A 24,895-nucleotide genomic window follows, 5' to 3' on the forward strand; every position below is an offset into this window, starting at 1 on the left:
CAGAGCAGAACCATTTTGAAGATCTAGTCTAACCCCCTCCTTTCACAGGTGAGAAAACAGACCCAAAGAGGCCAACAGACTTGCTCATATTGCAAGTTAGAGTGAAATAAAAACCAGGTCTACTGACAGCCCATCGCCTTTTCCACTCACCACATCCAGGTTTCCAGCAAAACTTTACAAAAATATTCTCATTCCCACAAAAGATTGTAGGGACAGGGGGAAAGCTAAAGCTTTAGAGATGTCTGTCAAGGGATCCCTGGGTGGCTCAGCGGTTTAGCACCTGCCTTTGACCCAGGGTGTGATCCTGGAGTCCCGGGATGGAGTCCCACATTGGGCTCCCTGCATGGAGCCTGCTTCTCCCTCTGCCTATGTCTCTACCTCTCTCTCTCTCTGTCATGAAAAAATAAAATCTTAAAAGAGAGAGAGAGAGAGAGAGAGATGCCTGTCAAGAGGCCAGACCACCTGAATACTAGAATAGCAAATCTAAGTAACTAAGGTTTCCTAAAGAAGTGCTCCCATAACATCATTTATTCATTCTTAAATTTGGATATAGCAAGAATAGTGTTAATACAATGAATCTCTAAGACTAACATATTTCTCCAAAACTGGTCTTAGATCCAGGATCAAGTGGCAAGTAAGTATCTGTCCAACTCTGACAGACTTCTGCATTTCAGAGATTCACTGAAACCTTAAGACTAATTTATATGTGCTAGTACAAAAGGATAGCAGGAGGTGCCATATTCTCTGTCCCAGTTGACAAAATATATTGGTCTATCAGGATCATGGGCACAAATGTTTATGCCCTTTTTATAAAAAGATCTACAAATATTTTTAAAGATGTAAAATTTAAAAAAAAATTTTATAACTAGGTTCTCAGATAACTATAATTTTAAAAAACTATGCAAATGAAAATGCTGTTATATTAGGCAGAAATGTATCATCACTTAGTAAGAATATTTAACCAAATAAAATTTAAACATCTTCAATTTTTAAGAAATAATTCTACTTTAACTCCCCTTTATAATATACTTTTCAACCTGATTTTTATTCCCTACCCTCAGCTTTACTCACCTTGCATGGATTTGGACTTCAAGAGTCTACTCTTAAAACTACAGCTTTTAGGGGATCCCTGGGTGGCGTAGCGGTTTGGCACCTGCCTTTGGCCCAGGGCGCGATCCTGGAGACCCGGGATAGAGTCCCACGTGGGGCTCCCGGTGCATGGAGCCTGCTTCTCCTTCTGCCTATGTCTCTGCCTCTCTCTCTCTGTGACTATCATAAAAAAATAAATAAATAAATTGTTTTAAAAAAAAAAAAAACTATAGCTTTTAGAGACACCTGGCTGGCTCAGTTGGAAGAGCATGCAACTCTTGATCTTGAGGTTGTTAGTTCAAGCCCCACGCTGGGTATAAAGATTATTTAAGATTAAAAATCTTAAAAAAAAAAAGTATAGCTTTTATTACTTCTTGTAGAAATTTAAGCTGTGACCTAGTCAAAATCCAGTTTCTCTGTCTTCCTACTCACTCTGAGTCTATTCCTTTCTGTGGAGTCAACCAACATAACTCGTCTCTGATCTAGGGGACACCAAGAAGACGGCTCCAAGTCCGTGTTTCAGAACAAAAAATATGCAAGGATTCTGAAGAGTGGAAATAATATAAAGTCAACTGGTAGGTAGAATTTAACATCTTACTTGATTCCACTCAATTACCCATCTAACTGGTCAGAGTTCCACTTTGACCTCAATATTTATGGGCACAGGAAACTTCCTAGTAAGGTATAATCCCAGTATGTAGCTAAACTGAATCAGGGTAAGATAAAAGGCATGCTAACAAAATTCTGTACCTCACAAACCCCACCTCTTTATTTGCATATAAAGGACTCGAATGCAGCTAAAAGAATTTTCCAACTGTTCCTCAAAGAAATGGCTGGTACGCTCCCATCGGTCAATTCTGGGGCATTCAAATCTGCCAACAAACTGCCACAACCTATTCTCAGTTGGAATTTGAAAATTACAGTATGAAAAAAAAAATCCTTTGTGAAGAAAAACTCCAAAATGGCAACAGTCATTTTACTATGGGAGAGAGGTGGGTATATGGAAGGGGTTATACGTATTTCCTCTTTTCTATCTTCTGAATTATCTAATGGGATTTAACAATGACAAGCGTAAGTAAAGTAACCTGAAATTTGAGGTCCAGTAACAATATTTAGAAAACATCAACCACCATGTTTCCTTAGTATTGATCTGCTTGCTCTCCCTTCCCATAGAAAACTCCAGATTACATGGAAGGCACCACAGCCTAGAGCTAGAGGTTATGAACAGACTATGGATCAAGCAGCCTGCTTCCCATTTTGGCTCCATCACTACTAGTCTCAGGACCTCAAGCCAACTAGTTAACATCTCAGTGCCTCAGTTTCCCCAAAGGTAAAATGAGTACAAAATGCTACCTACCTCTCAGGGGTTGTTGTGAAGAGTAAATGAGCCTACTTATAAAGCACTTAGTGCTTGGCACGTAAGAAGGGCTCAATAAAGGTTAGCTACAGGTGGCTATACATAAGGCTGCATAGAGGGTGATAATTGCTTATTACTGGATTTACAAGACAGTTACCAACCAAGTGGCCAGTTGCCATCTGTTAAACATGCAGTGATCTAATAAAATCTAATCAGTGAGTATCTGAGCATGCACTTAGTGTAGCACTCTATATGAAGATTCTCCAGTGAAACAGGTAGTCTGGAACTCAAGTTCCAGATCAAAGTCAAACGATGAAGTTGAGAGAGAAAGGGGGTCTAAAAAGAACAGGAGAAACCAAAAGCTTCTGAGGTAATAAAAGCATAAAGCCCCCAAAAGAAGCTAGATTTGCAGCAAACCCAATTAGCACAGTTTTGTGACTTCAGCAAATCAGGGACAGGGAAGCCTAATGAGTAGACTTTACTTAAGCCTGGGAATTGGCCTGAGAAAAGTAGTCCAGGTAAGCATCTAGACCACATGGAGTCAGACTAATGATGACACAGAACTGAGTGGAATTATGGAACTGGCCAACGCAAGGAGAAAACCGGAGCACAAGATCCAAGCATCACCTGTGGAGCTTTTTTAAACGCACAAATTCATGCTCCAGAGATTCTCCAGGTCAGAGACAGAGCCCAGATGATTGTATTTTTAAATATCACTGGTGATTCTGATGCATACCCCACACTAAAACAAAGTAGGAGCACAACAGTAGAATAAATAGAATAAGTGATTAAAAGCTGATTAAGTTAGGGAAAAACTTCAAAGTTTGAGATCATGAACATGGAACAAGTTTCAGTGAAAGGTTCAAAGTATATAAAGGTCACTGGAATTTGCGGGGTACTGGGATACTACAGAACCACAAGGCCAGCAACAAGGTTAAAAGAGAACTTGCATCATGTAATCTCATTTAAGGGTGAGAGCAATGGGTCTCAATCTTGACTGCACATTAGGATAACCTGAGATTTTATTTTATTTTATTAGATTTTATTTATTTGTTCATGACACCCCTGGCCGAGGGCGGCACTAAACCGCTGGACCACTGGGGGGGGCCAGGATCACCTGAGTTTTTAAATCTGATGCCCAGGTCAAACCTCAAACTGTAGGAAAGAGATCCAGGCTCCAGTATGGTTTAAAGTTCCCGTGACTCCCCAAATTGGAGAAACATGGAGCTAGAAAGGTTCCAAGAAAACACCAGGTGACCAGAATGAGGAAAAACATGAGGCAATCTAGCGCAGTGCTCTCCAACCCCGTGTTTATCAAAATCACTTGGAAAGCAAGCTATGGTTCTACAGGATCACCAAATTCCCCAGGTAATTCTGATACATACCAAAGTTCGAGAACCATCACTCTAAACAACCGGAGATAACTCCAAAGGAGAAACTGAAAACTATGAACCCCAGGGCAATAACCGAGAAGGGCATTTCTACCTCATTCAGCCTGATGATGAATATAAACTTTTAACACACGAAGCTATAATGAACACAGGAGTCTATATACCAAACGTTACCAGAATCAATAAGCCTATCAAAGGTCTAGCAGTAAAACTAGGGCATCAGAGACTAAACATATGATACTTATGACCCAGCCATCCTTCACCTCAGAAGACATCCTTCTAAAACACTCAGGTCTGGCACCATACACAAAGATAAACTCAAATTGGATGAGAGATCTAAATGTGAGACAAGATTCCATCAAAATCCTAGAGAAGAACACAGGCAACACCCTTTTTGAACTTGGCCACAGCAACTTCTTGCAAGGTACATCCATGAAGGCAAGGGAAACAAAAGCAAAAATGAACTATTGGGACTTCATCAAGATAAGAAGCTTCTGCACAGCAAAGGATACAGTCAACAAAACTAAAAGACAACCTACAGAATGGGAGAAGATATTTGCAAATGACCTATCAGATAAAGGGCTAGTTTCCAAAATCTATAAAGAACTTATTAAACTCAACACCAAAGAAACAAACAATCCAATCATGAAATGGGCAAAAGACATGAAGAGAAATCTCACAGAGGAAGATATGGACATGGCCAACATGCCCATGAGAAAATGCTCTGCATCACTTCCCACCAGGGAAATACAAATCAAAACCACAATGAGATACCACCTCACACCAGTGAGAATGGGGAAAATTAACAAGGCAGGAAACAACAAATGTTGGAGAGGATGCGGGGAAAAGGGAACCCTCTTACACTGTTGGTGGGAATGTGAACTGGTGCAGCCACTCTGGAAAACTGTGTGGAGGTTCCTCAAAGAGTTAAAAATAGACCTGCCCTACAACCCAGCAATTGCACTGTTGGGGATTTACCCCAAAGACTCAGATGCAATGAAACGCCGGGACACCTGCACCCCGATGTTTCTAGCAGCAATGTCCACAATAGCCAAACTGTGGAAGGAGCCTCGGTGTCCATCGAACGATGAATGGATAAAGAAGATGTGGTTTATGTATACAATGGAATATTACTCAGCCATTAGAAACGACAAATACCCACCATTTGCTTCGACGTGGATGGAACTGGAGGGTATTATGCTGAGTGCAGTAAGTCAATCGGAGAAGGACAGAGTATGTTCTCATTCATTTGGGGAATATAAATAATAGTGAAAGGGAATATAAGGGAAGGGAGAAGAAATGTGTGGGAAATATCAGGAAGGGAGACAGAACATAAAGACTCCTAACTCTGGGAAACGAACTAGGGGTGGTGGCAGGGGAGGAGGGCGGGGGTTGGGGGGGAATGGGTGACGGGCACTGAGGGGGACACCTGACGGGATGAGCACTGGGTGTTTTTCTGTATGTTGGTAAATTGAACACCAATAAAAATTAATTTATTTAAAAAAAAAACACACACTCAGGTCTGGGACACCTGGCTGGTTCAGTCAGTGGGGCAGACGACTCTTGACCTCAGAGTCAGGAGTTCAAGCCCCATATTGGGTGTGGATCCTACTTAAACTCACTCAGGTCTGGATCCTTGGTGGACAATATAAAGAAGGCATGCATTGCCACCTGCCTTTCAGAATTAAAGACTTAAATCTTTAGGAATCTAGAAGTGTTATAAACACACCAATCAGCAGAGTATAACTCCAAAATTCTCATAACCGTACAGAAAGAAACCTCAAGACATTATAGTTATATTTGGCAGGTCTGAACCTGGTATTTCACATAACAGCCAATTATACAACTACATGTAAGTTTTACTAGTCAGTGTTGCACTTTTCTCCCAAACTATCAAGAGCAAGCCTAACCACGTGAAACACCATTAGAAGAAAAACAAAGAGATATTAGGAAATGCTTTACCTAGTTACACAGTAATATGGTCCTTCTGACCAGTTCCAGCTTCCTGTTAAGTATTCCATTTAGAATGTTACATTTTATCTGATAAGATTCAAGAGAATATATTCCCTTGCATATGACCAACTCATCATCCCATCAGAAATCTCTATAGCAGCACCAGAATTTTCATTTTCAAGATACATGAGCTTTTGTCAAATGGTGACATCTCCCCAGTAATATGAATTTTCAATATGATATAAAAAATGATGGATATATTACACATTTCACAGAGCACAGAGAACAGAAGCCTGTCAATGAATTTAAAATTTGTGACAACCCATTTGAAATTTTACACTAAAAGACCTGTACACTTTCATAAACCATATAAAACAGGTACCAATGTTTTCCCTTGCAACAAGGAATAAAATATTCCTAACAAAGTTTAACTGTCGCCTTAGTGCATTTTAATTATGTATTTTCATTAGCATTACAGCTGTAAAAATGGGACACATTTTTCAGTCTTAGGAGTGCAACTGATGACTTGAAATTCTTGTACTATACTTCAAACCCCCAAATTTCCCCACCACAAACTTGTGCACAAATCTTCAAATAAATGTACAGGGCTTACTGCAAAGTGCAAGTCACTGTTTTAAAAAAGGAAAAAAAAAAAGGAAAACAGTAATAAACACCATTTCTATTTTAAAAGTCAGCCCTAAGTGATGAGGATTTCTTCATCCGAACCTAGCTGGCTTCTCTAGCAATCTACAGATCCCATTTTACAAAATGACTTAATAAACGCTTTTCTACCCAAGTCAGTTATTAGGCAAAAAGCGCGCGCGCGCGCACACACACACACACACACACACACACGAGTGAAATGAAAATTTTCCTAGCTATGGAGTTTACCAGAAACATGGCAATTTGTTTTCACGCGGCGACACACGAAAGCCGGTGCCAGGAGAGCCCCGGGGAGGGGTCGGGGAGGCCCACGATTTAGATACCCTGAGGTCAGCATCCACAGGAGAACCGTGCGTGAGTTGCTCCACCAGCCGGGGACGGTTGTGAGTTCACGCCTCGTAGACCTGAGTGCATCCCAACTGTTACACGTCCCTCCGGTGGACACCGCGCACAGCTAATTTAAGTTTAGGGCGCTGGTGGCCGGCACTGCGAGCTCCTACCCGGGGCGGCGGCGTTCCGCGGACGCCGCTAAGGACACCGGGGCCACCAGCAGCAGGGGTACGCCCCCCCGCGTTACACACCTCCCCGGAAGGACGCGCCCAGCGACCCGCGGTTCGGCCCTCGGCTCCCAGCGTTACCCTCTACAGAAGAGCCAACCTGGGCGGAAACGGAGGTTCACGGCCAGAGGGTCTCTAACAGGACCTGGACTGAGGGGCAAGCTCCCCCGGCGGCCGGTCCTCGGCGGCGCCGCGGGCTGCGCTGCCCCTTGGAGGCCCCCCTGCGCCCTCGCCGGGAGCCCAGGAGGGGGACAAAGCGGCGGGCACTCGAAGTTTTGCTCCTGGCCGTCTACAACACACACCCCCGCCCCCTCCTTAGTCTCCCCCCTCAGCCTCCCCCACTCAGTCCCCCTCCTCAGTCCCCCTCCTCAGCCTCCCCCACTCAGTCCCCCTCCTCAGCCTCCCCCCCTCAGTCCCCCTCCTCAACCTGTCCTCAGCCTCTCCTCCTCAGCCTCCCCCCACCTATCCTCCTCAGCCTCCCCTCCTCAGCCTCCCCCCTCCACCTGTCCTCTTCAGCCTCCCCTCATCCTGTCCTCCTCAGCCTCCCCCCTCAGTCCCCCTCCTCAGCCCCCCCTCCACCTGTCCTCCTCAGCCTCCCCTCATCCTGTCCTCCTCAGCCTCCCCTCCTCAGCCTCCCCCCTCCACCTGTCCTCCTCAGCCTCCCCTCATCCTGTCCTCCTCAGCCTCCCCTCCCCAGCTTCCCCTCCTCAGCCTCCCCTCATCCTGTCCTCCTCAGCCTCCCCCCTCAGTCCCCCTCCTCAGCCCCCCCATCCTGTCCTCCTCAGCCTCCCCCCTCAGTCCCCCTCCTCAGCCCCCCCACCTCCCCTCCTCATCCTGTCCTCCTCAGCCTCCCCCCTCAGTCCCCCTCCTCAGCCCCCACCTGTCCTCCTCAGCCTCCCCCCTCACTCCCCCTCCTCAGCCCCCCCATCCTGTCCTCCTCAGCCTCCCCCCTCAGTCCCCCTCCTCAGCCTCCCCTCATCCTGTCCTCCTCAGCCTCCCCTCCCCAGCTTCCCCTCCTCAGCCTCCCCCTCCACCTGTCCTCCTCAGCCTCCCCTCATCCTGTCCTCAGCCTCCCCCCTCAGTCCCCCTCCTCAGCCTCCCCCCTCCACCTGTCCTCCTCAGCCTCCCCCCCTCAGTCCCCCTCCTCAACCTGTCCTCAGCCTCTCCTCCTCACCCTGTCCTCCTCAGCCCCCCCCACCCCGCCTCCCGCCGCGACCGTGCGGGGTCGGGGCCCGGGCAGGACCCGACGCAGGACCCGACGCGCGCCGCGCCCCAGAGGTCCCGCGGGGGACGCCGGGCTCCGACGAGCGGCGGGGGCCCCGCTGCTCCGCTCCCGCCGGCGCCCGACCCCGCAGGGCGCGCCTGCCGGCCCGCTGCGTCAAGCCAGCCCCCCGCCCCGCGGCCCCGACGGCTCGGGCTCGCCCCGGCCCCGCGCCCCGACCCGCGCCTACCTTGAGCCAGCGCCCGGAGCAAGTGCAGCTGCAGCGCCAGGAGCGCCCACCATCCGCGCCGCCGGCCCGCGCTCAACTTTGTCGCCGGCCGCCCGCCGCGCTCCCCCGCGTCCCGGCCGGGGCTCTCGGGCGCCGCGCGGGCTCCCCGGGGCCGCCGCCGCCGCTGCTCGGGGCCGGGCGAGGACCCCCGCGGCCGCCCCGGGCCCGCCGCGCCGCCGCCGCCGCCGCCGCCGCCGCCCCGGGCCATGCTGAGGAGCCGCCGCCGCCGCCGCCGCCGCCGCCCGTGTCCGGCCTCGGGCCCCGCGAGCGGGACGGGCGGGCGGTGGCCGCCGGCCGGGCGGCAAGGTGCGGGGTCCGCGGGCGGCGGAGGGGCGCGGCGAAGTTGTCAGCGGGAGAAATTCCCGTCACGCTGCCCCCAGCGCCCCCGCCGCTGGGGCACCCCTGCCGCCGCGTCTCCGGGAGGGTCCGGCGGGCGCTGAGGAGGAGACGCCGCCGCCGCCGCCGCCGCCCCCGCCCGGCGCTGAGGAGAAAGTGCGCCCGCCCGCGCGCCGGCGCTCGCCCTCCGCCGCCGCCGCGCCCCATTCACAGCCCGGCCGCACGCGCCGCCCGCCCGCGCCCGCCGCCGCCGCTGATTGGCCGCGGGGAGGCGGCTCGCGGGCCTCGCGCCCCGCCCCCACGCCCTCGCCTGTTTTCAAACTCGCCGCGCCCGCCCGCCTGGAATTTCGCGCCGGGCCGCCGGCTCGCCTCTGCGGCTTCCCGCGCCGGCTGCGCCCCCTAGGGACGCGCGGCGCGCACTGCAGGCCAGCGCGGTCCCGGCACGCGCTGGGCGCACGGATCGGGCGGGGGCTGCGCGGGCTGCGGGGGCTGCGCGGGCTGCGGGGGCGGCGGGGGCGGGGGCGGGGGCGGCCTCGCCCTGCGCTGGGCGTGCGGGCGCGCAGGTGGGCTGGCGGCGCCGTGCGGCGGGCGGGAGCAGGTGGGCGCGCCCCTCCCGGCGCCCCTTCCCCGGGGCCCGCCCGCCCGGGGCGGGGGCAGAGGGGGTTCGGGTGGTTACGCGCCAAGTTACTGTGGCTGCAGACGGGAAACACGCGCGGCCGGGGGTTCAGCTCTTAGCCACAAAAGGCACCGCTGGGTGTAGACCCGCCGCCTGTTGCCAGCAGTGGACGCCGGCTTCCGAGAGGCGTCCAAGGTCATGCGGGGCCTGCGGGGCCCACAGCGCCGGCCGCTCCCGCACAGGGCAGGCAGGGTCGTGTCTGGGAAGGAAGGGCCTCCTGGGGGAGGGAAACTCTTAGGGGAAGGGGCCCTTATGGGGAGGGTCTTCTAGCTGGAAGGGCCCCCTACGGAGAAGTTCTCCAAACGGGGAGGAACCTAGGGTCCCCTAGGGAGAAGGATCCCTTGGGAGCAAGGGTCTCCCTGCGCCAGGCCTGGGGAGCCCGCGAAAGGGGCATATAGGGCGGGGCGCCCCAGCTCAGCTGCATGTGGTAAGCATTAGCAGAGTTTATGGGGTGAGCTAAGAGCTCTGGAGGCTCGGAGGCCAGTATTTTTGTGGGAGGAGGCCTGGAAGGTGACACACAGTCTGATGCTGTTGGCAGTTGGCCTGGAGGAGCCCCGGGGCATGTGATGATTGAGATCTTGTAAGTGGTGATGGCAGCGGGACAGGGCGTGCGCGCCTCGCTCCAAGCTGGATCCCCAAAGAAGCTCTGGGTGCAGGTTTGCTGCGTTTGCTCCGTGTACTGCCTCATGCGAGGTTAGGGCAGAGCGGGGTCTGTCTTCCAGGTTCCTGCTAGGGAGCTACGTCCTGCTGCCGGAGCACCTACTGTGTGCACTGTCCACCCTCACTAAGTCTCAAGAATGAGCATGTGAAGGAAGGATGGCAAAACTGAGGCCCAAGGGTAGTAGCCAAATGGTAGAGGTGGCCTCTGACCTAGATCCGTTCCCAGGGTTCTGCCTCCTTCCCACGCCATGCACGGAGGGCCAGAAGAGGGAGAAGCAACCCAAAGGTGGCTGTTCTTAGGGATCCCTGGGTGGCTCAGCGGTTTAGAGTCTGCCTTTGGCCCTGGGTGTGATCCTGGAGTCCCTGAATCGAGTCCCACGTTGGGCTCCCTGCATGGAGCCTGCTTCTCCCTCTGCCTGTGTCTCTGCCTCTCTCTGTGTGTCTCTCATGAATAAATAAATAAAATCTTAAAAGAGAGAGAGAGAGAAAGGTGGCTGTTCTTGAGAACATAGGGAAGCACCTGCCTGACAGAGCACAGAGGCGCCCTTTGGGCAGGTGCATGAGACTGGGAGGGGGCGTGTCTATGTTTATTTTCCATTGCAACAGCCCTGGGTCTTTTCTAACCCCCTGGGCTATATGAGAGCCTAAGGGAGAAATAATACCTACTGTGCACTGAGCACTTGCTGTGGGCTAGCCCTGAGCAGGAACATCATGACACTAATCACCACCACTACCCCGCCCCTGTGTGAGAGTTGCTGTCACTAGTACAACTGGAGACACTATGGCTAAAAGAGGTGAAGCTGCTTTGCTGGGAGATTGGGATAAGGGGTAAAAGTGGAGCTGAGGGCTTTGCGGTCCTAATCTCCCTAGTTGTGAAATCTGGGCAAATTGCTGACTCTAAATTCCTGTAAAAAGTTAGAAATAATTCCCATCTCACAGGGTTGCCACAAGGGAATGAGATAATTCACACTCACTAAATGGTAGTTTCCTGTTCCTCATACCAACTTGGCAGTGCTGTCCCAAACTACCCTTGCTCTGCACACCAGTTAAGTCCAATCCATATTTAACTGTTAAGTCCAATCCATATTTAACAATCCATATTTAACATCTATTTCAAATAGAAATATATGCCCATTATTTTCCTTGCAAATAGTGAGCCACGCCCATATGCCCTTACAGCAGAGGCATGAATATGGCACTGGCAACTTCTTGACTTCAGGACACGTAAAAAAATGTCCAGAGCTTCTTTTGCTACAATTTATTTTGCAATTCAGAGAAGGTTTTGTGGAAATTTTTTTGGAAATTGGAAAACCTAAGCCAGTATACAATAGGTTGTAAGAGGAGCATTGGTATCACTGCTACCCCCAAAGGTCTCCAATTGTTTATTCCAGTATCATCCTGGGTCAGCGGGGCTCTAACTTCGCCTCATCTCACAGTTACAGGGACTAACCTAGGGCAGTTTAACATACAGCAAGTAACCATGTTAAAGCCAGAGTAGGGGGATCTCTGGGTGGCACAGCAGTTTAGCGCCTGCCTTTGGCCCAGGGCGCGATCCTGGAGACCCGGGATCGAATCCCACGTCGGGCTCCCGGTGCATGGAGCCTGCTTCTCCCTCTACCTGTGTCTCTGCCTCTCTCTCTCTCTGTGTGACTATCATAAAAAAAAAAAAAAGCCAGAGTAGGAATCAAGCCCTCCTGAGTACTTAATTCTAAGAATTTTCCCCCCCACCAAACAATGTTGCCTTTTACATGCTTCATTTGACTACGGTCTTAGGGGTGTGTGAATAGGATGCAGCTATTCATTATAAAAAAAAAATAATAATGCAGAGAAGCCCCTTTATAATCCTGAGAAGAGGACTAGCCAGCAAAGAGCTGGAATATTTCTACCCAAAACAGCCAAGTAATCTCTCCATTTAATTTTATCCAGCCCAAAAAGTTCTCAAGGAGAGAACACTTCATCCTTATATACTTACCTTTAAAAATCTATAGCCACAAATATAAAAAAATAAAGAAAATTAAAATCTTTAGCCATATATTCTAAAAGACCATAAGATGGAGGGATTTTACTGACTTAAGATTTTACTCAGAACTGACTGACTTTTCTTTTAAAAATGAGCTGTGGCTATCTCCTACTTTCCAGAGCAAAAGTTAGGATTTCCCCTGCTTAATTAAAAAGAGAGAGAGAGTTTTCAAATGATCATTTCAGTGGAGTTAGAACTGCCAGTGAGGCCACTTCCCCATTGTCATAACCTAAAGCTACGCTACTCCAGGTGTGGTTTACCGGCCAACAGCCTCACCTCAGAACTGATTCAAAACATAGCATCTCAGGCCCCTGCAGGAGCTACTGAATCTGACTCTACATTTTAGTAAGGTCTCAAAGTGATTTGTATATTTTTAAAAAAAAGTGATTTATATATAAATTAAAGCTTGAGAATCACTCCATATCTCCTGAGTATTGAATAAACATGAATACAGCTCTCTTTTCTGTTCTCTTCCTGTCTTCATTTTCCTTTTGCTTCATTCTGTCCTTTTTTTCTCATCCTTTGCTCTTAATCAGCCATGAGATAAAGAGAGAAACTTTTTAAACTGATAGAATTATGATTTTTTTATTTTAAAAGGAAATATGCAACTTCAGAGAACACCAACAGACTCTACTGTATACAAATTAAAAACTAAGAACATCTGTATGGCACTGGGGAAAAAAATGTTGAGAAGCAGCAAAAGAAAGTATTAATCTCTCTACATATAAATAGCTTCTGTAAGTCAATAAGAAAAATAGATAGAATAGAATAATCCCTGTAGAAAGAGGGGCAAAGAACTGAATAGGCAAGTCAGGGAGAAATACAAAGGGAAAAAAATGTGTTTGAAGAACACCCAAATAAATTGATCCAAGAAATGCAAATTTAAAGTAACAAGGCTTATAAAAAATGTTAAAGCACTGAGAAGTGTTACTGAGGGTATATGGAAATGGACACTGATACTATTGGTGGAAATATAAATTGACAACCTTTCTGGAGAGAAACCTGCAACTCATAGCTAAATCTTAAATACAAATTGCCTTTGGTCTAGCCATTCCACCTCACAAACACAGAGATATATGTCCAAGGTTGTCCATTGCAGGATTGCTAATAATAGCAAAAAATAGGAAGCATCTAGGAAGGTTAAATACAATATGGTACATCCACACAATAAAACTTCATATGACTGTTAATGAAGTAGAGTTAGAAGCCTTGATGCAGAAATGTTCACTATATTCAGTTTTTTCTTTTAAAGTTAGAAAAGTATATATAGAATACACCCATTTATGTTTATTTTTTTCTGTAAGGATGCAAGACAAACTTTAATAAAATGTCCTTCAGGGGACATGGAATTGTATGCTCTTCTGTACTTCCTAAATTTTCAAATGTGAATTGTATTTTTTGATTAAAAAAAAATAAACTAATGGAGTTAGTTTAAGCAAATGGTGATAAGCCTAAGTCCTTTCTAACCTACAACTCATTAAGAAATATCCCTTATGGGTTCTCAGTGGTTCTTCTGAGAAAAATATTCCCCAGTCCTATTAGAGGACAAGTTGCAGCATGAACTTGTCCGCAAGGAGATGGTGTGCCCTTCCACGTGCAAATCAAGGCAATGGTCGTGGGAATTCCTGGCAACTGGTTTCCACAGTCTTCTAATGGTAGGTCTACCCTCTCTTCATGCCTCAGTAGCTCATTCTAACTCTTTGCCAGCTGCTAATCCCATCCTACTGTCACCTTTGTTCCGTAGCCTGGCAACCCATTATGGAGCTACCAGGTGCTGCTTTTGATCCCTAATAGGGTGTGGGCTTTGATTACCCTAGAGCCCATTCAGCTTTCTGAGAACTTGTTGAGAAGCCAAACTCTTGTGATATGTTCTTATTAAGGAAACTACGAAGAGAGGTACCAGAAATATACCAAGCCTCCAAAAGGTTCTAGTAGCCTTCTCTAAAAATAACTATCCCTCACCTTGCAGACTGCCTTCAAATGTATAAAGCAGAAATTCTTCAAGTGTGGACTCAGACCAGCATCAGCAGCATCACCTGGTTAGAAGTGCAAATTCTGGGGTACCACCCCCAACTACAGAAGCAGAAACTCCAATCCAGAATCTCTGGGGGTGGAGCCAGCAAGCTGGTTTAACAAGCCCACCAGGTGACTCTGATGCTTGCTGAGAATGTTTGAGAACAATTGGTGGAAAGTAATTCCTTCCCTTCTTAAGTTTCAACAAGTATTTATTAGTTTCCTGACTTGTGCCAGCCCCAGGGCTAGCTAAGCAAGAGGGAAATAAACAATTACGGTAATCCTATGATAAGCAAAAGCACTTAAGGGAACATCTGAGAAGAATCTCACAGCCATGGGGAATCAGGGAAAGTTTTCCAGGGAAGTAAAGTCTAAATAGAAGCCTGAAAGGATAAGTAGGAGTTGAATCAACAGCCTGAAAAAGAAGGCAGGATGTTCCAAGCAGAGGGAACGCCATGTGCAGAAGCTCAGTTTGTGAATTTGAGCATGAGAACGATGAAGCCCTCCTGAAACTTTTTAAACAGGGGAGTTTCATAATCAGTTATGATTTAGCCACATCATTCAGGCCATGGACTGGGTTAGGGTTAGGCAATCAGAAACCAGGAGGCCTGGGCAGCCCAGGTGGCTCAGCAGTTTAGCACTGCCTTCAGCCCAGGGCCTGATCCTGGAGACCAGGGATCGAGTCCCACGTCCGGCTCCCTGCATGGAGCCTGCTTCTTTCTCTACCTCTCTCTCTCTCTCTCTCTCTCTCTCTCTCTCTCTCTCTGTGTGTGTGTGTGTGTGTGTGTGTCTCATGAATAAATAAATAAATAACCTTAAAAAAAAAAAAAAAAAGAAACCAGGAGGCCTGAGAGGAGACCGTTGTGCCATTTAAATAGGAAATGACAGGGACCTTTGGAAGGGAGAGAAGAGGCAGATTGAGAAGTTATTTAGGAGGTGGGATCCATAGATAAGATAGGTTGGTATGGAGGATGATGACACATGTTTTCCAGCTCAGGCAGCCAGAAAAAAATGACCATTTGGTTTCTTAAGAGAGTGAATGCAAATGGAGGGACAGAATGGGAGGGGTTGGGGTGGGTGGGAGAGACACCTGATCTGGTTTTGAATCTGTTAAATATGAGATGTCTGTGGGGTGTCCACACACAGATATGATCATTGGACAAGAGGATATTAGGGGGTAAAGCCAACAAGGAGGGAGCAGAGGCAGGCAGCAAGGTGGAAGAAGGTGGTGCCCCCATGATGGGAAGAAAGGTGACTTCAAGGAATCTACAAAGGCAAATATGGCAGAACGTTAAGAAGCTAAGGTCTGAAAAGTGAGTCCTGGATTTAGTGATTAGAATGCCCTCCCAGGCCTGTGATGGCAGTTTTGGTTGGAGCCTGAAATGACCCCAGGTAGGAGAGAAGCAAGAGAGGCAGGTGACATTTTTAAGAAGTTTGAGTGAGGGTAGAAGATGGTGAGATTTGGGCTTGAGGCAATTCTCTTTTCTGTCGAAAAGGAGACCTGAGAGGAGGGGTCCGGAATCAATAGCTCAGGATCCTAAAGACCCCCAAGAGAAGTCGTGGCCCTTGGACAGGGGATGGCTCTCCAGTCCTCTGCAAAGAGAGGTCAGGGGGATGGGTGGGGGACACAGCTTCATTGGTGAATGGTCAGGCAAAGCTGACGAAGAGGTAGCTCATATTTTCTTCTTTCTCACTCTTCTATTGCTCTCTTCAAAGAGGACCTGACTATTTTAAGGATAGAAAGAGGAAGAGAATGGACAGCCTTTGAGAGTAGAATGTGGAAGGTTTGAGACATTTCTTTGGAGAAAGGGACAGACTTTAGCAACAGATTCAATTGACATCTCCACCTGGTTTTCACGTAAGCACTTTATTTAATCCTCACAGCAACCCCTCTGAGGTACCCCTTTGAGGTAGGAAGTATGTGTATGCACTTCACAGAGGCTCAGTAAGCTTAAATCATTTCCCTGAGGTTACCCAGCCAGCAACAAACAGGTAGAGCTGGAATTTGAACCCATGTCTCCTGACACCATCTCCTGCCCTTGGAGTAGGCAGGACACAGGCTGTACAGTCAGCATGATGAGAACTGATCAAAAGGGCATCTCGTTTAAAAGAGGAAGTTCTAAGTCAAATAAAAGAAAGCTCCTACATCTCATTGGGGAAAAGACAGGAAGTTGAACAGGGGATTGGGGCTGATATTAAGCCCAGACAACTGCCTGAGGCACTCAGCTCCTCGGTGTCCATCCTCAGGATCAGTCCACATGGGGAAACCTCCAGTTACCAGCTAAATTGTATCCAGCCTTTCTGCAATGTTCTTCCCCCACCTTCATTCTGTACTCTGGAGCTATATACAGGTAGCACCACTGTCCCCTTGCCTAACATAGTGTGTGGGGCACTACAGACAATAAATACCTCTTGGCAGAATAAATGGTGGAAGGAGCTCTGGACCAAACACTACGAGGGCAGGATTTTAACCTAGTTCCACCATCCACCAGCTGAATATGTTTGAGTAAGCTACAGTCTCTCTTTTGGCTCAGTTTCATCCCCAAATGAGCTGTGAAACAATCACTTTGCTCACAGAGCCTGGGGGTCAGGAGTTCAATTAGGGCACAGGAAGGAAATGGCTAAGGACTAGAATCCCATAGAAGTTTTCAACCAATGTCTAGCACCTGAGCTGGGACTGACTGCAGGCTGGCCTCAACTGGGACTATTAACCAGACCACACATATATGGTTTGGGCTTCCTTGCAGCATGGTGGCTGGGTTCCCAGAGGGAGCATCTGAAAGGCAGTTTGCCTGATGCTACATGGCCCTTTCTGTTGTAGCCTTGGAAGGCATTCTGCATCACTTCCACTGCAGTCTGTTGGTGGAAAGCAAGTCGCTAAGGTGAGCCCAGATTTTAGAGGAGCAATTAGACTCTACCTCTTGATGCAGAAGAGGCAAAGTCACATTGCAGAAGAGTAGGCAACATAGAGGTATTGTTATAGACATTTTGGAAAATATAATCTGTCAGAGATACCGCCTCAGGGCTCCATTAGTTACTTGGAGGAAGGGTACTTAAAGGGTACTTTTCTTCTAGACCTGCTGTAGAAGACTGTGGAATCAGATTACAAATACAAAGCCCTTCACATACACTATTCCTTCTACTAGGCAGACATTATGGACTGAATAGTGTCCCTCCACAAAAGTCATATGCTGAAGTTCTAACAGTACCTCAGGATGTTATTATATTTTAGAAAGTAATTAGGTTAAAATGAGGTCATTAGGGTAAGCCTTAATCCAATCTGACCAGTGTCATTAGGAGAAATGGAAATTTGGAAACACGAAGAGACATCAGCAATGCACACACAAAAATGACCACCATTTAAGAGGCAGCATGAGGTTGGCAACCTGCCAACCACAGAAAGAGGCTTCAGAAGCAAACTGCCAACACCATAATCTTGGACTTCCAGCCTCTAGTACTGTCAGAAAACAAATTTCTGCTGGTTAAGCTCCCCAGCCTGAGCAAACCAATTCAACGAGTGACTAGGTCGCTTTAGCCATGTGGGCACACTATCCTAGAAGTAAGACCGATTAATAGCACTGGACCTGCTGTTCTTGCTTATAGGACATCTTCTTTGCGTGCCTGCTTACCTTGGCATTTCAGCTTCAACTGGGATATTTATTTATTTTAAAGATTTTATTTATTTATTCATGAGAGACCCACAGAGAGAGAGAGGCAGAGACACAGGCAGAGGGAGAAGCAGTCTCCATGCAGGGAGCCTGATGCGGGACTCAATCCCAGGACTCCAGGATGATGCCCTGGGCTGAAGGCAGACACTAAACCACTGAGCCACCCAGGCGTCCCAACTGGGATATTTATTATGTGGCATTTTCCCCCCGAATTATGGCAGTTTACCTCCAAATGTCCTTCTAACTGCTTTTTCCCTCTCTTATGGGGCTTAGGATCTTTAGTAAGAAATTTGGGGTTTTGTGTATAGCTTTTACCTTTTGTTCTTCTGAGGTATATTCAATTCAGAAGTGAAACAGAGTTTATCTGCTTTGTCATTCTGAAAAGTTCTTGGCTGGAAGACGCATGTGACAATAGAGTCACATAGGGATTGTGGGCAGTTACTTGGTGAATCTCGTATGTGAAAAGTCTTTAGAAAGTTCATATGCTTTTCCCAAAAATTACATTCCTATAGAAATATCTTTAAAATGACTGAGAATGTGGAGATTCGTGTGTAAGAATGTTTACCTCTGCATTGTTTGTAGTAGGGAAAAAAACAGAACTCAAATGTCTAAGAGTAGGAATTATTATACATTATGGCTTATCTACTTTGTGGAATACTATAAAATCATTAAAATTATATTTTTCTTTTTTTTTTATTAGAGACAGAGAGAGAGAGAGAGAGAGAGAGAGGCAGAGACACAGGCAGAGGGAGGCTCCATACAAGGATCCCAATGTGGGACTCGATCCCAAGTCTCCAGGATCGGGCCCTGGGCTGAAGGCAGCGCTAAACCACTGAGCCACCAGGACTGCCCTAAACTTATATTTTTCAAAGAACAATGACATGGGAAAATGGTCAAGATCGTATTAAGTGAGGAAAGCTATCTGTACCATTTTTCTTTTACAAAATTTGGAATACATGGCTATATATTGGGGGGATGGATGGAAAAATAGATAAACATTTTTTAAAAAGGACTGGAAGTAAATGCACCAAAATATTAAGGGTGTTCATTCCTTATAGGACCATAGGGTGGTTTTATTTTTTCATGAACTTTTTCCTTAGCTTCTAAGAAGCTTAAGATGAATACATATCATTTTACTAGAAATGGTAGGTAAACAAAAATAAGTTGTGCTTTAATGTGGAGGTAAGACTAGCAGCTCTTGCCCTCCCAAATGAGGAGGGAACAGCCTTTGCACAAACTTCTACTCATTGACATTGGGAACTTTTAGTAATGCTGCTTCTCTCTACATTCTCTCCTTCCTTTCTCTTTTGTTTACCTTCTTTTCTCAAAAAAACATACAACTGAGCCAGCCTCTTGGCCCCATTGATTTCATACTGGGACCAGGAGTGGCACCAAAGAACATTTGGTGAGGGGACAAAGAATTACAAAATTTGAGAGCTAGAAGAGGTCTCAGAAACCATCCAGTCCAGCATAGTTATGTTATCCTGATGTCAGCCAGAAAAGCAAGAGATGAGCAATGGAACATCCCAGTTTGCCATAATAAGTCATTATGGGTCTCTCAACCATGAAGTTGTCTGAATCATTTTAGAAACTATTTGTATTTTCAAGTCTGTACTATTTCCATAAATATGCTACCCACTGCGGGAGGCACAGGATGGAGGGACGTGGTTTAACAGCAACACATGTGAGAAAAGGCTCCAGGCTGTTCTGTCGCTGCCTGTCACTCTCTAGGAGTCAGCCATGTGTGCTGGGGGTCCCGGGCTATGGTAGGGTCAACACGGTTGTGCAGAGAGCAAGACGAGCTGGTCAGTGCTGGGCCAGCTTGACCACAGCTGGAGCAATGTGTTCAGTAATTGGTGGCACAGGTTAACAGTGGCAGCCACAAGCTAGAGCCATAAATCTAGTGAAATGGTTGGCACAATGAAGGATCTGTAGACTAAAATGGAGAACACTTGAGGTGAGTCTGGGGGCTGTTTTTTACACATCCGACTCGGTGCACATGTTATTAGACTTAATTTTGGCAGTGGGGTCAGTGGGGATGGGCCCTATTCAGTGGTCAGTTGAAATTCAGTGAAGGGAGAACTTTCTAGCATTTGGAGCTTCTCCCATACTGAATAAGCTACTTTGATAGGTAGTGAGTTCCCTGTCAGCACGGCAAGTAAAGACCCAACAGCCAGGTTTCAGGAGTGTGGTGTAGGAGAGAAAGCACCAGGCAGAGGGTCAAACTCAGTAACAGAGTTAAGATTCCTATCGACTTCCCTTCCAACTCTGAGATTCAGTGTCTTCTATTTTATTTGGTAACACACTGTCTACACTGTGCCTTATCCACACAAAGACTTCTATGTAAACATTTATGGTGATTTTGTTCATAACAGACCCAAACTGGAGACAACTGGAATATCCTCAATAGGTAAATAGATAAAGTGTACCATGGCCCCACAGTGAAGTACTATAGATGGATGAAAAAAATTACCCAACTCCCGACAGATACAACAGCAGGGATGGATCTCAAAAACACAATGATGAGAGAAAGAAGCCAGACACCACAATGTCCCTGTGAGGCTTAGAACAGGCAAACCAATCTACAGCAATAGGAAGCAGATTGGTTGCCTGAGGTGGGGGATGGGGGTGATTGACTCTAAAGGGGCACATGGGAGCTTTTCTGGGGCGACAGACATATTCTGCATCGTGACAGTGAGGTTAGTGGGTATATACATTTGTCAAAGCTCATCGAACTATGCGGTCACAGAGTGTTTAATTGTATGTAAATTTCCCTCAAACAAAGTTGATTAAAAAAAATGCGATGCTTTGTACACAGCAAGATTTTAGGGGGCTTTCTTTTTGCGTGAAATAAACGTTACTGAGTATTTCTGAAACATGGAGCGGTTGCCTCCTCTCTCCAGTGTTCTGATATGTGGTCCAGTATTCTGTGACCCTGTTCACTGCCTCGACACCTTTCAAGGATTTCAGCATGGTACTTGTGTCCTCTTCAGCTGTCACTTTTCCATGCTGAAGACACCTGCCTCCCCACCATGCTCTTCCCTCTCCCAGGCCATTGCAGCTGGCTCAGGACATTCCTCATCTCCATGTGTCCATCTTGGGATACACAGAATATCTCTCCATCTGTGCATCACATAGTTATTGAGCACCTACTGTATAAGACGAACTTCTGACTTTTGAGGAGCTCACTGTGCAAGAGGCCACCTTTAAGCAGATCATCTTAACACGTTTCAGAAAAGGCACCTTTAACTCTGAGCAGTGATGGCCAGCCCTGTTGGGAAAGGTCTCACAGAAGGAGGAGTCTGAGTTGAGATTGCAAAGGTACTAGGAGCTCACAAGATCCTGGTCCTCTCTGCAGATGGCAGGCAGCACCACTTTCAGAGGCATGGGATTACAAAGAGAGAGCAGAGAGAGATAAGAGGAAGTCTGAGCACTGAGGTAGAGGGCATGGGGAGAGAACGTTGGAGGATGAGGCATTCCATAAAGCAGCGGGATGATGAACTGTCCTTAATGACCTGTAAGGATCCAGTACTCCATTCTCATCTTGGCTGACGTGTTCCAGAAATAGTGCACAGTGCCTCCTCGGTCCTCTCCTGGAGTCGTGGCTGACAGCTCCAAGTTCTTTTTCCGTGGATGCATTACCAGAGTTGGCCCCAGAGAGGCTGGTTTGCCACTTCCCTGCCCACTCACTCAGCCCTGAAGACCTCCTTCCATTTGTCTCCATTCGCCTGGTGTCACGATGCTCAGGAAGGTCCAAGGTCACGTGCTGAGTCGCTGACTTCACCGGGCATGTTTTCTGACATATCATTTGCAAAAACATCACAAGGGATCATTTCCTGGGCTCCTCTCTGGGGGCCCCACAGTTGACACTGTTTGGGCCATGGTTGCCTGTTCATCTCTGCTCTTTCTCCCTTTGCCCCTAAGTCATTGTCTCATCCATTAAGGAACCCCACCCTGACCACTCCATACTGTGCCAACTGAAGGTTTAAAAATAGATTTTGGTGCAGAATCTTGTCCAAGGCTCTTTGAAAACCTCAATTATTATTTCCATGTGTTTCCTTTTGTATGTGTTTACTCCCTAACAGAAATATTATTAGGCTCTATTTCCTGTACCTAAATAATGATGCTTTTCTACCTTTGTTTCCTTTGGTGTTGAATGATCACACTACCTATCATGATTCATCATTTTGCCCAGAGATGAAGTGATATTCACTTGACCATTCCTTGTGCTAGAAGACCCCTCCTTGACATTGAACATCCTGAAGGCCCAGGGCATCCTTAACATGAAGATGGTCAAAGAGATTTATTTATTTTTAAAAATATTTTATTTATTTATTCACAAGAGACAGAGAGAGAGAGAAGCAGGCTCCATGCCAGGAGCCTGACGTGGGACTTGATCCCGGGGCTCCAGGACCACGCCCTGGGCTGAAGGTGGCGCTAAACCGCTGAGCCACCTGGGCTGCCCAGTCAAAGAGATTTAGACAAGCCATTTGCAAACACATTTTTTTTTTTAAGTAATCTCTACCCTCAATGTGGGGCTTGAACTCACAACCCTGAGGTCAAGAGTTGCATGCTCTACCGATTGAGCCAGCCACATACCCTACAAACTTTTTTTATTTTTTATTTATTTATTTATTTTTTTACAAACTTTTTTTAACTGAGGAAATTTTGTTCAACAAAATCTTTTTTTTTTAATTTTTTTTTTAATTTTTTATTTTATTATTTATGATAGTCACAGAGAGAGAGAGAGAGAGGCAGAGACACAGGCAGAGGGAGAAGCAGGCTCCATGCACCAGGAGCCCGACGTGGAATTCGATCCTGGGCCTCCAGGATCGCGCCCTGGGTCAAAGGCAGGCGCCAAACCGCTGCGCCACCCAGGGATCCCTGTTCAACAAAATCTTAAGGGGAAATGTATCCATTCAATAAATAATAATTTTAATGCCTATTCTGTCTCATGCACTTTTCCGGGTCCTTGAAATATATCAAGGAACTAAACAAAGTTCCTTACCTGTGGAACTGATACACAATAGGGTAGGAAGGGGAAGAGGAGAGAGACAAGGCAATAAGTACAATAAATAAATTATATTGCATATTCAAGGATAATAGGTGTGATGGGAAAAAGAAAAGGTAGAACAGAGAAGGCAGTGTATCCCCATGGAGAAGGTGACATTTCAGCAAACACCTGAGGGAGGAAGGGAGGGAAGGGTTGAGCATGAGGATTATCTGGGGAACAGTGTTGCAGGCAGCTGGGAAGGCTGTAAAAGGGGAGCCTGCCTGCAGGATTCCTGAGTAGCCAGGAGGCCAGTGTGGTGGCGGAGAGGTCAGCAGGTGTAGGAGGAGGGCTATCAGGCCCGTGATAAGAACCTTGTTACAGCAATGTTCTGAGCCAGAGAGTGCCAGGATCTGAATTACATTTAAAAGGTCCATTACATAATCAGATAATAGGGAAGCCACTCTGTTTAAGGGGAAGAAGAACAGACTTCTCAATAGGGTGACCCCAAGCTCTTGGGGATCTGCAAACCCCTCATTGGTTTCATCCCCAATGTCACTGTTTTGAAACATAAATTTTATTATAATTTAGATATGGCAAGGTCAACAGATCAAGAGATGATTGCCATTGAAAAGATAGTTTGTTACTCACAGTTCCAGGAGGAGGCATACTTTCTGCCACACTGATCACTCCAGGGAGTACCAGGATTGGTCAGGAGGCAGAGGGAGGAAAGAGAAATGTGGGCCAAGACCTTTGCTATTGTTTTCTCATGAAGGAACGAGGGAACGGTCAAGGCAGGGGAATCAGGCTTAGTATGGTTAATTTGAATAATTTTAATGTACCCTGGGGCATAATGGCTGTCTCTGGCTGTCCTGTGCCTGGCCCTGGGTGGTTGGGGCGGGGTGAGGGTTGTGGCCCAGAGTGCAAAAGCCCAAGGAGGAGGGGATTGGGGAGCGGGCTCCGGGATGATTGGTTTGTTTGTGAAAGGTTCACTCAAAGTGAGTTGTTTACTATCTCTAGGGATTGATTAACTTTGGGAGGGCAGCCCCTACAGGACCAGCAAGTCCCCAAACTATCAAAGCATCAGAAACACAGAATAAAAAGGTATGATGAATACACAGTAGTCCTCATTAGTATCACTAAAAGAGTGTTAAAAACAGAATGACCCCAGGCTGATTGAGTCAGACATGTGTTGGGGGCGGGGGGCAGGGAGGATATTGATGAGTCCTCTGTGCAGTGAATACCTCACACCAATTCCTCAGAGGGAAAGCAGGGGATGAAGGTCCTGGCTTGGCCACTGCCTGGCTGCGAGATCTGGGCCAGCCCACTTGTCCTCCTTAGTTTTCTCCTCTAGGAAAAGAGGGACAAGTTTCATGTAGATAAGGATCTAGAATGAAAATGTACTGTGGCTATAACAAGCTCTACAAATGTTGTTTGTATTATCTTGCAAATTTCTTATTCTGAGAGCTTTCAAGATCATCTCAATGTGGGACTCTGGAGGGATGTTTTCATCTTTTAACCTATGGCTGTTATTTTCCTATGTCTCGTCTAATTAGGACTCATGTACTTGGTCATCCTCCTCTAACACACAGGGAGTTCCCTATAGAACAACCAATGGCCCCTCATCTTTTTTCTTGGTACTCAGCGCTGCTGCTGGAATGCAGGCTCCCAGTAAGTTTTGTTGAATGAATGCAAGAGGCTTTGACTCCTAGTAGGTCAGTAAGACCTACTAAGACATTTGGCAGAAAGGCCAGGGAGGCCTTCACAAGTTGCTAACCTTCTGATGTCAGAGGGGAAAAGGCTTGTTGCTTCTGAATGATTACAGCCATAGGGATGTTTTTTATATCTGACAGATGTTTGTTGAGTTCCTCCTAAGCACCAGACACAATTGGCGGGCTTGAGAATAGGACATGGTGCCTGTCCTCAAGGAACATATAGCTTAGGGTAAAATGTCCACAATGAATTTTAATACAGATGACTCTTCTGCTCTTACAACTCAACTGAGATAGGTTCCATTATAGAGTCCACAAAG

The 24,895-nt window shown here is 47.1% G+C and overlaps 1 protein-coding gene across 3 annotated transcripts in view; it reads right to left on the bottom strand.

The window, feature by feature from the left end:
- The window catches only part of SDK1 (sidekick cell adhesion molecule 1), an 885,268-nt gene extending 876,431 nt beyond the window's left edge, over positions 1-8,837 (bottom strand). For 2 of the 3 annotated variants that reach the window (XM_072753253.1, XM_072753252.1), the window contains exon 1: positions 8,462-8,837. In XM_072753253.1, the coding sequence (XP_072609354.1) occupies positions 8,462-8,708 (247 nt within the window). In that variant the 5' untranslated portion in view covers positions 8,709-8,837. Of the gene's footprint in view, positions 1-6,681; positions 7,031-8,461 lie in introns of those variants that run through there. The other variant, XM_072753254.1, reaches the window with a different exon arrangement.
- Positions 8,838-24,895: the final 16,058 nt, after the last annotated feature.

The sequence above is a fragment of the Vulpes vulpes genome, chromosome 3 (assembly GCF_048418805.1).
Source record: "Vulpes vulpes isolate BD-2025 chromosome 3, VulVul3, whole genome shotgun sequence".
NCBI classification, from domain to species: domain Eukaryota; kingdom Metazoa; phylum Chordata; class Mammalia; order Carnivora; family Canidae; genus Vulpes; species Vulpes vulpes.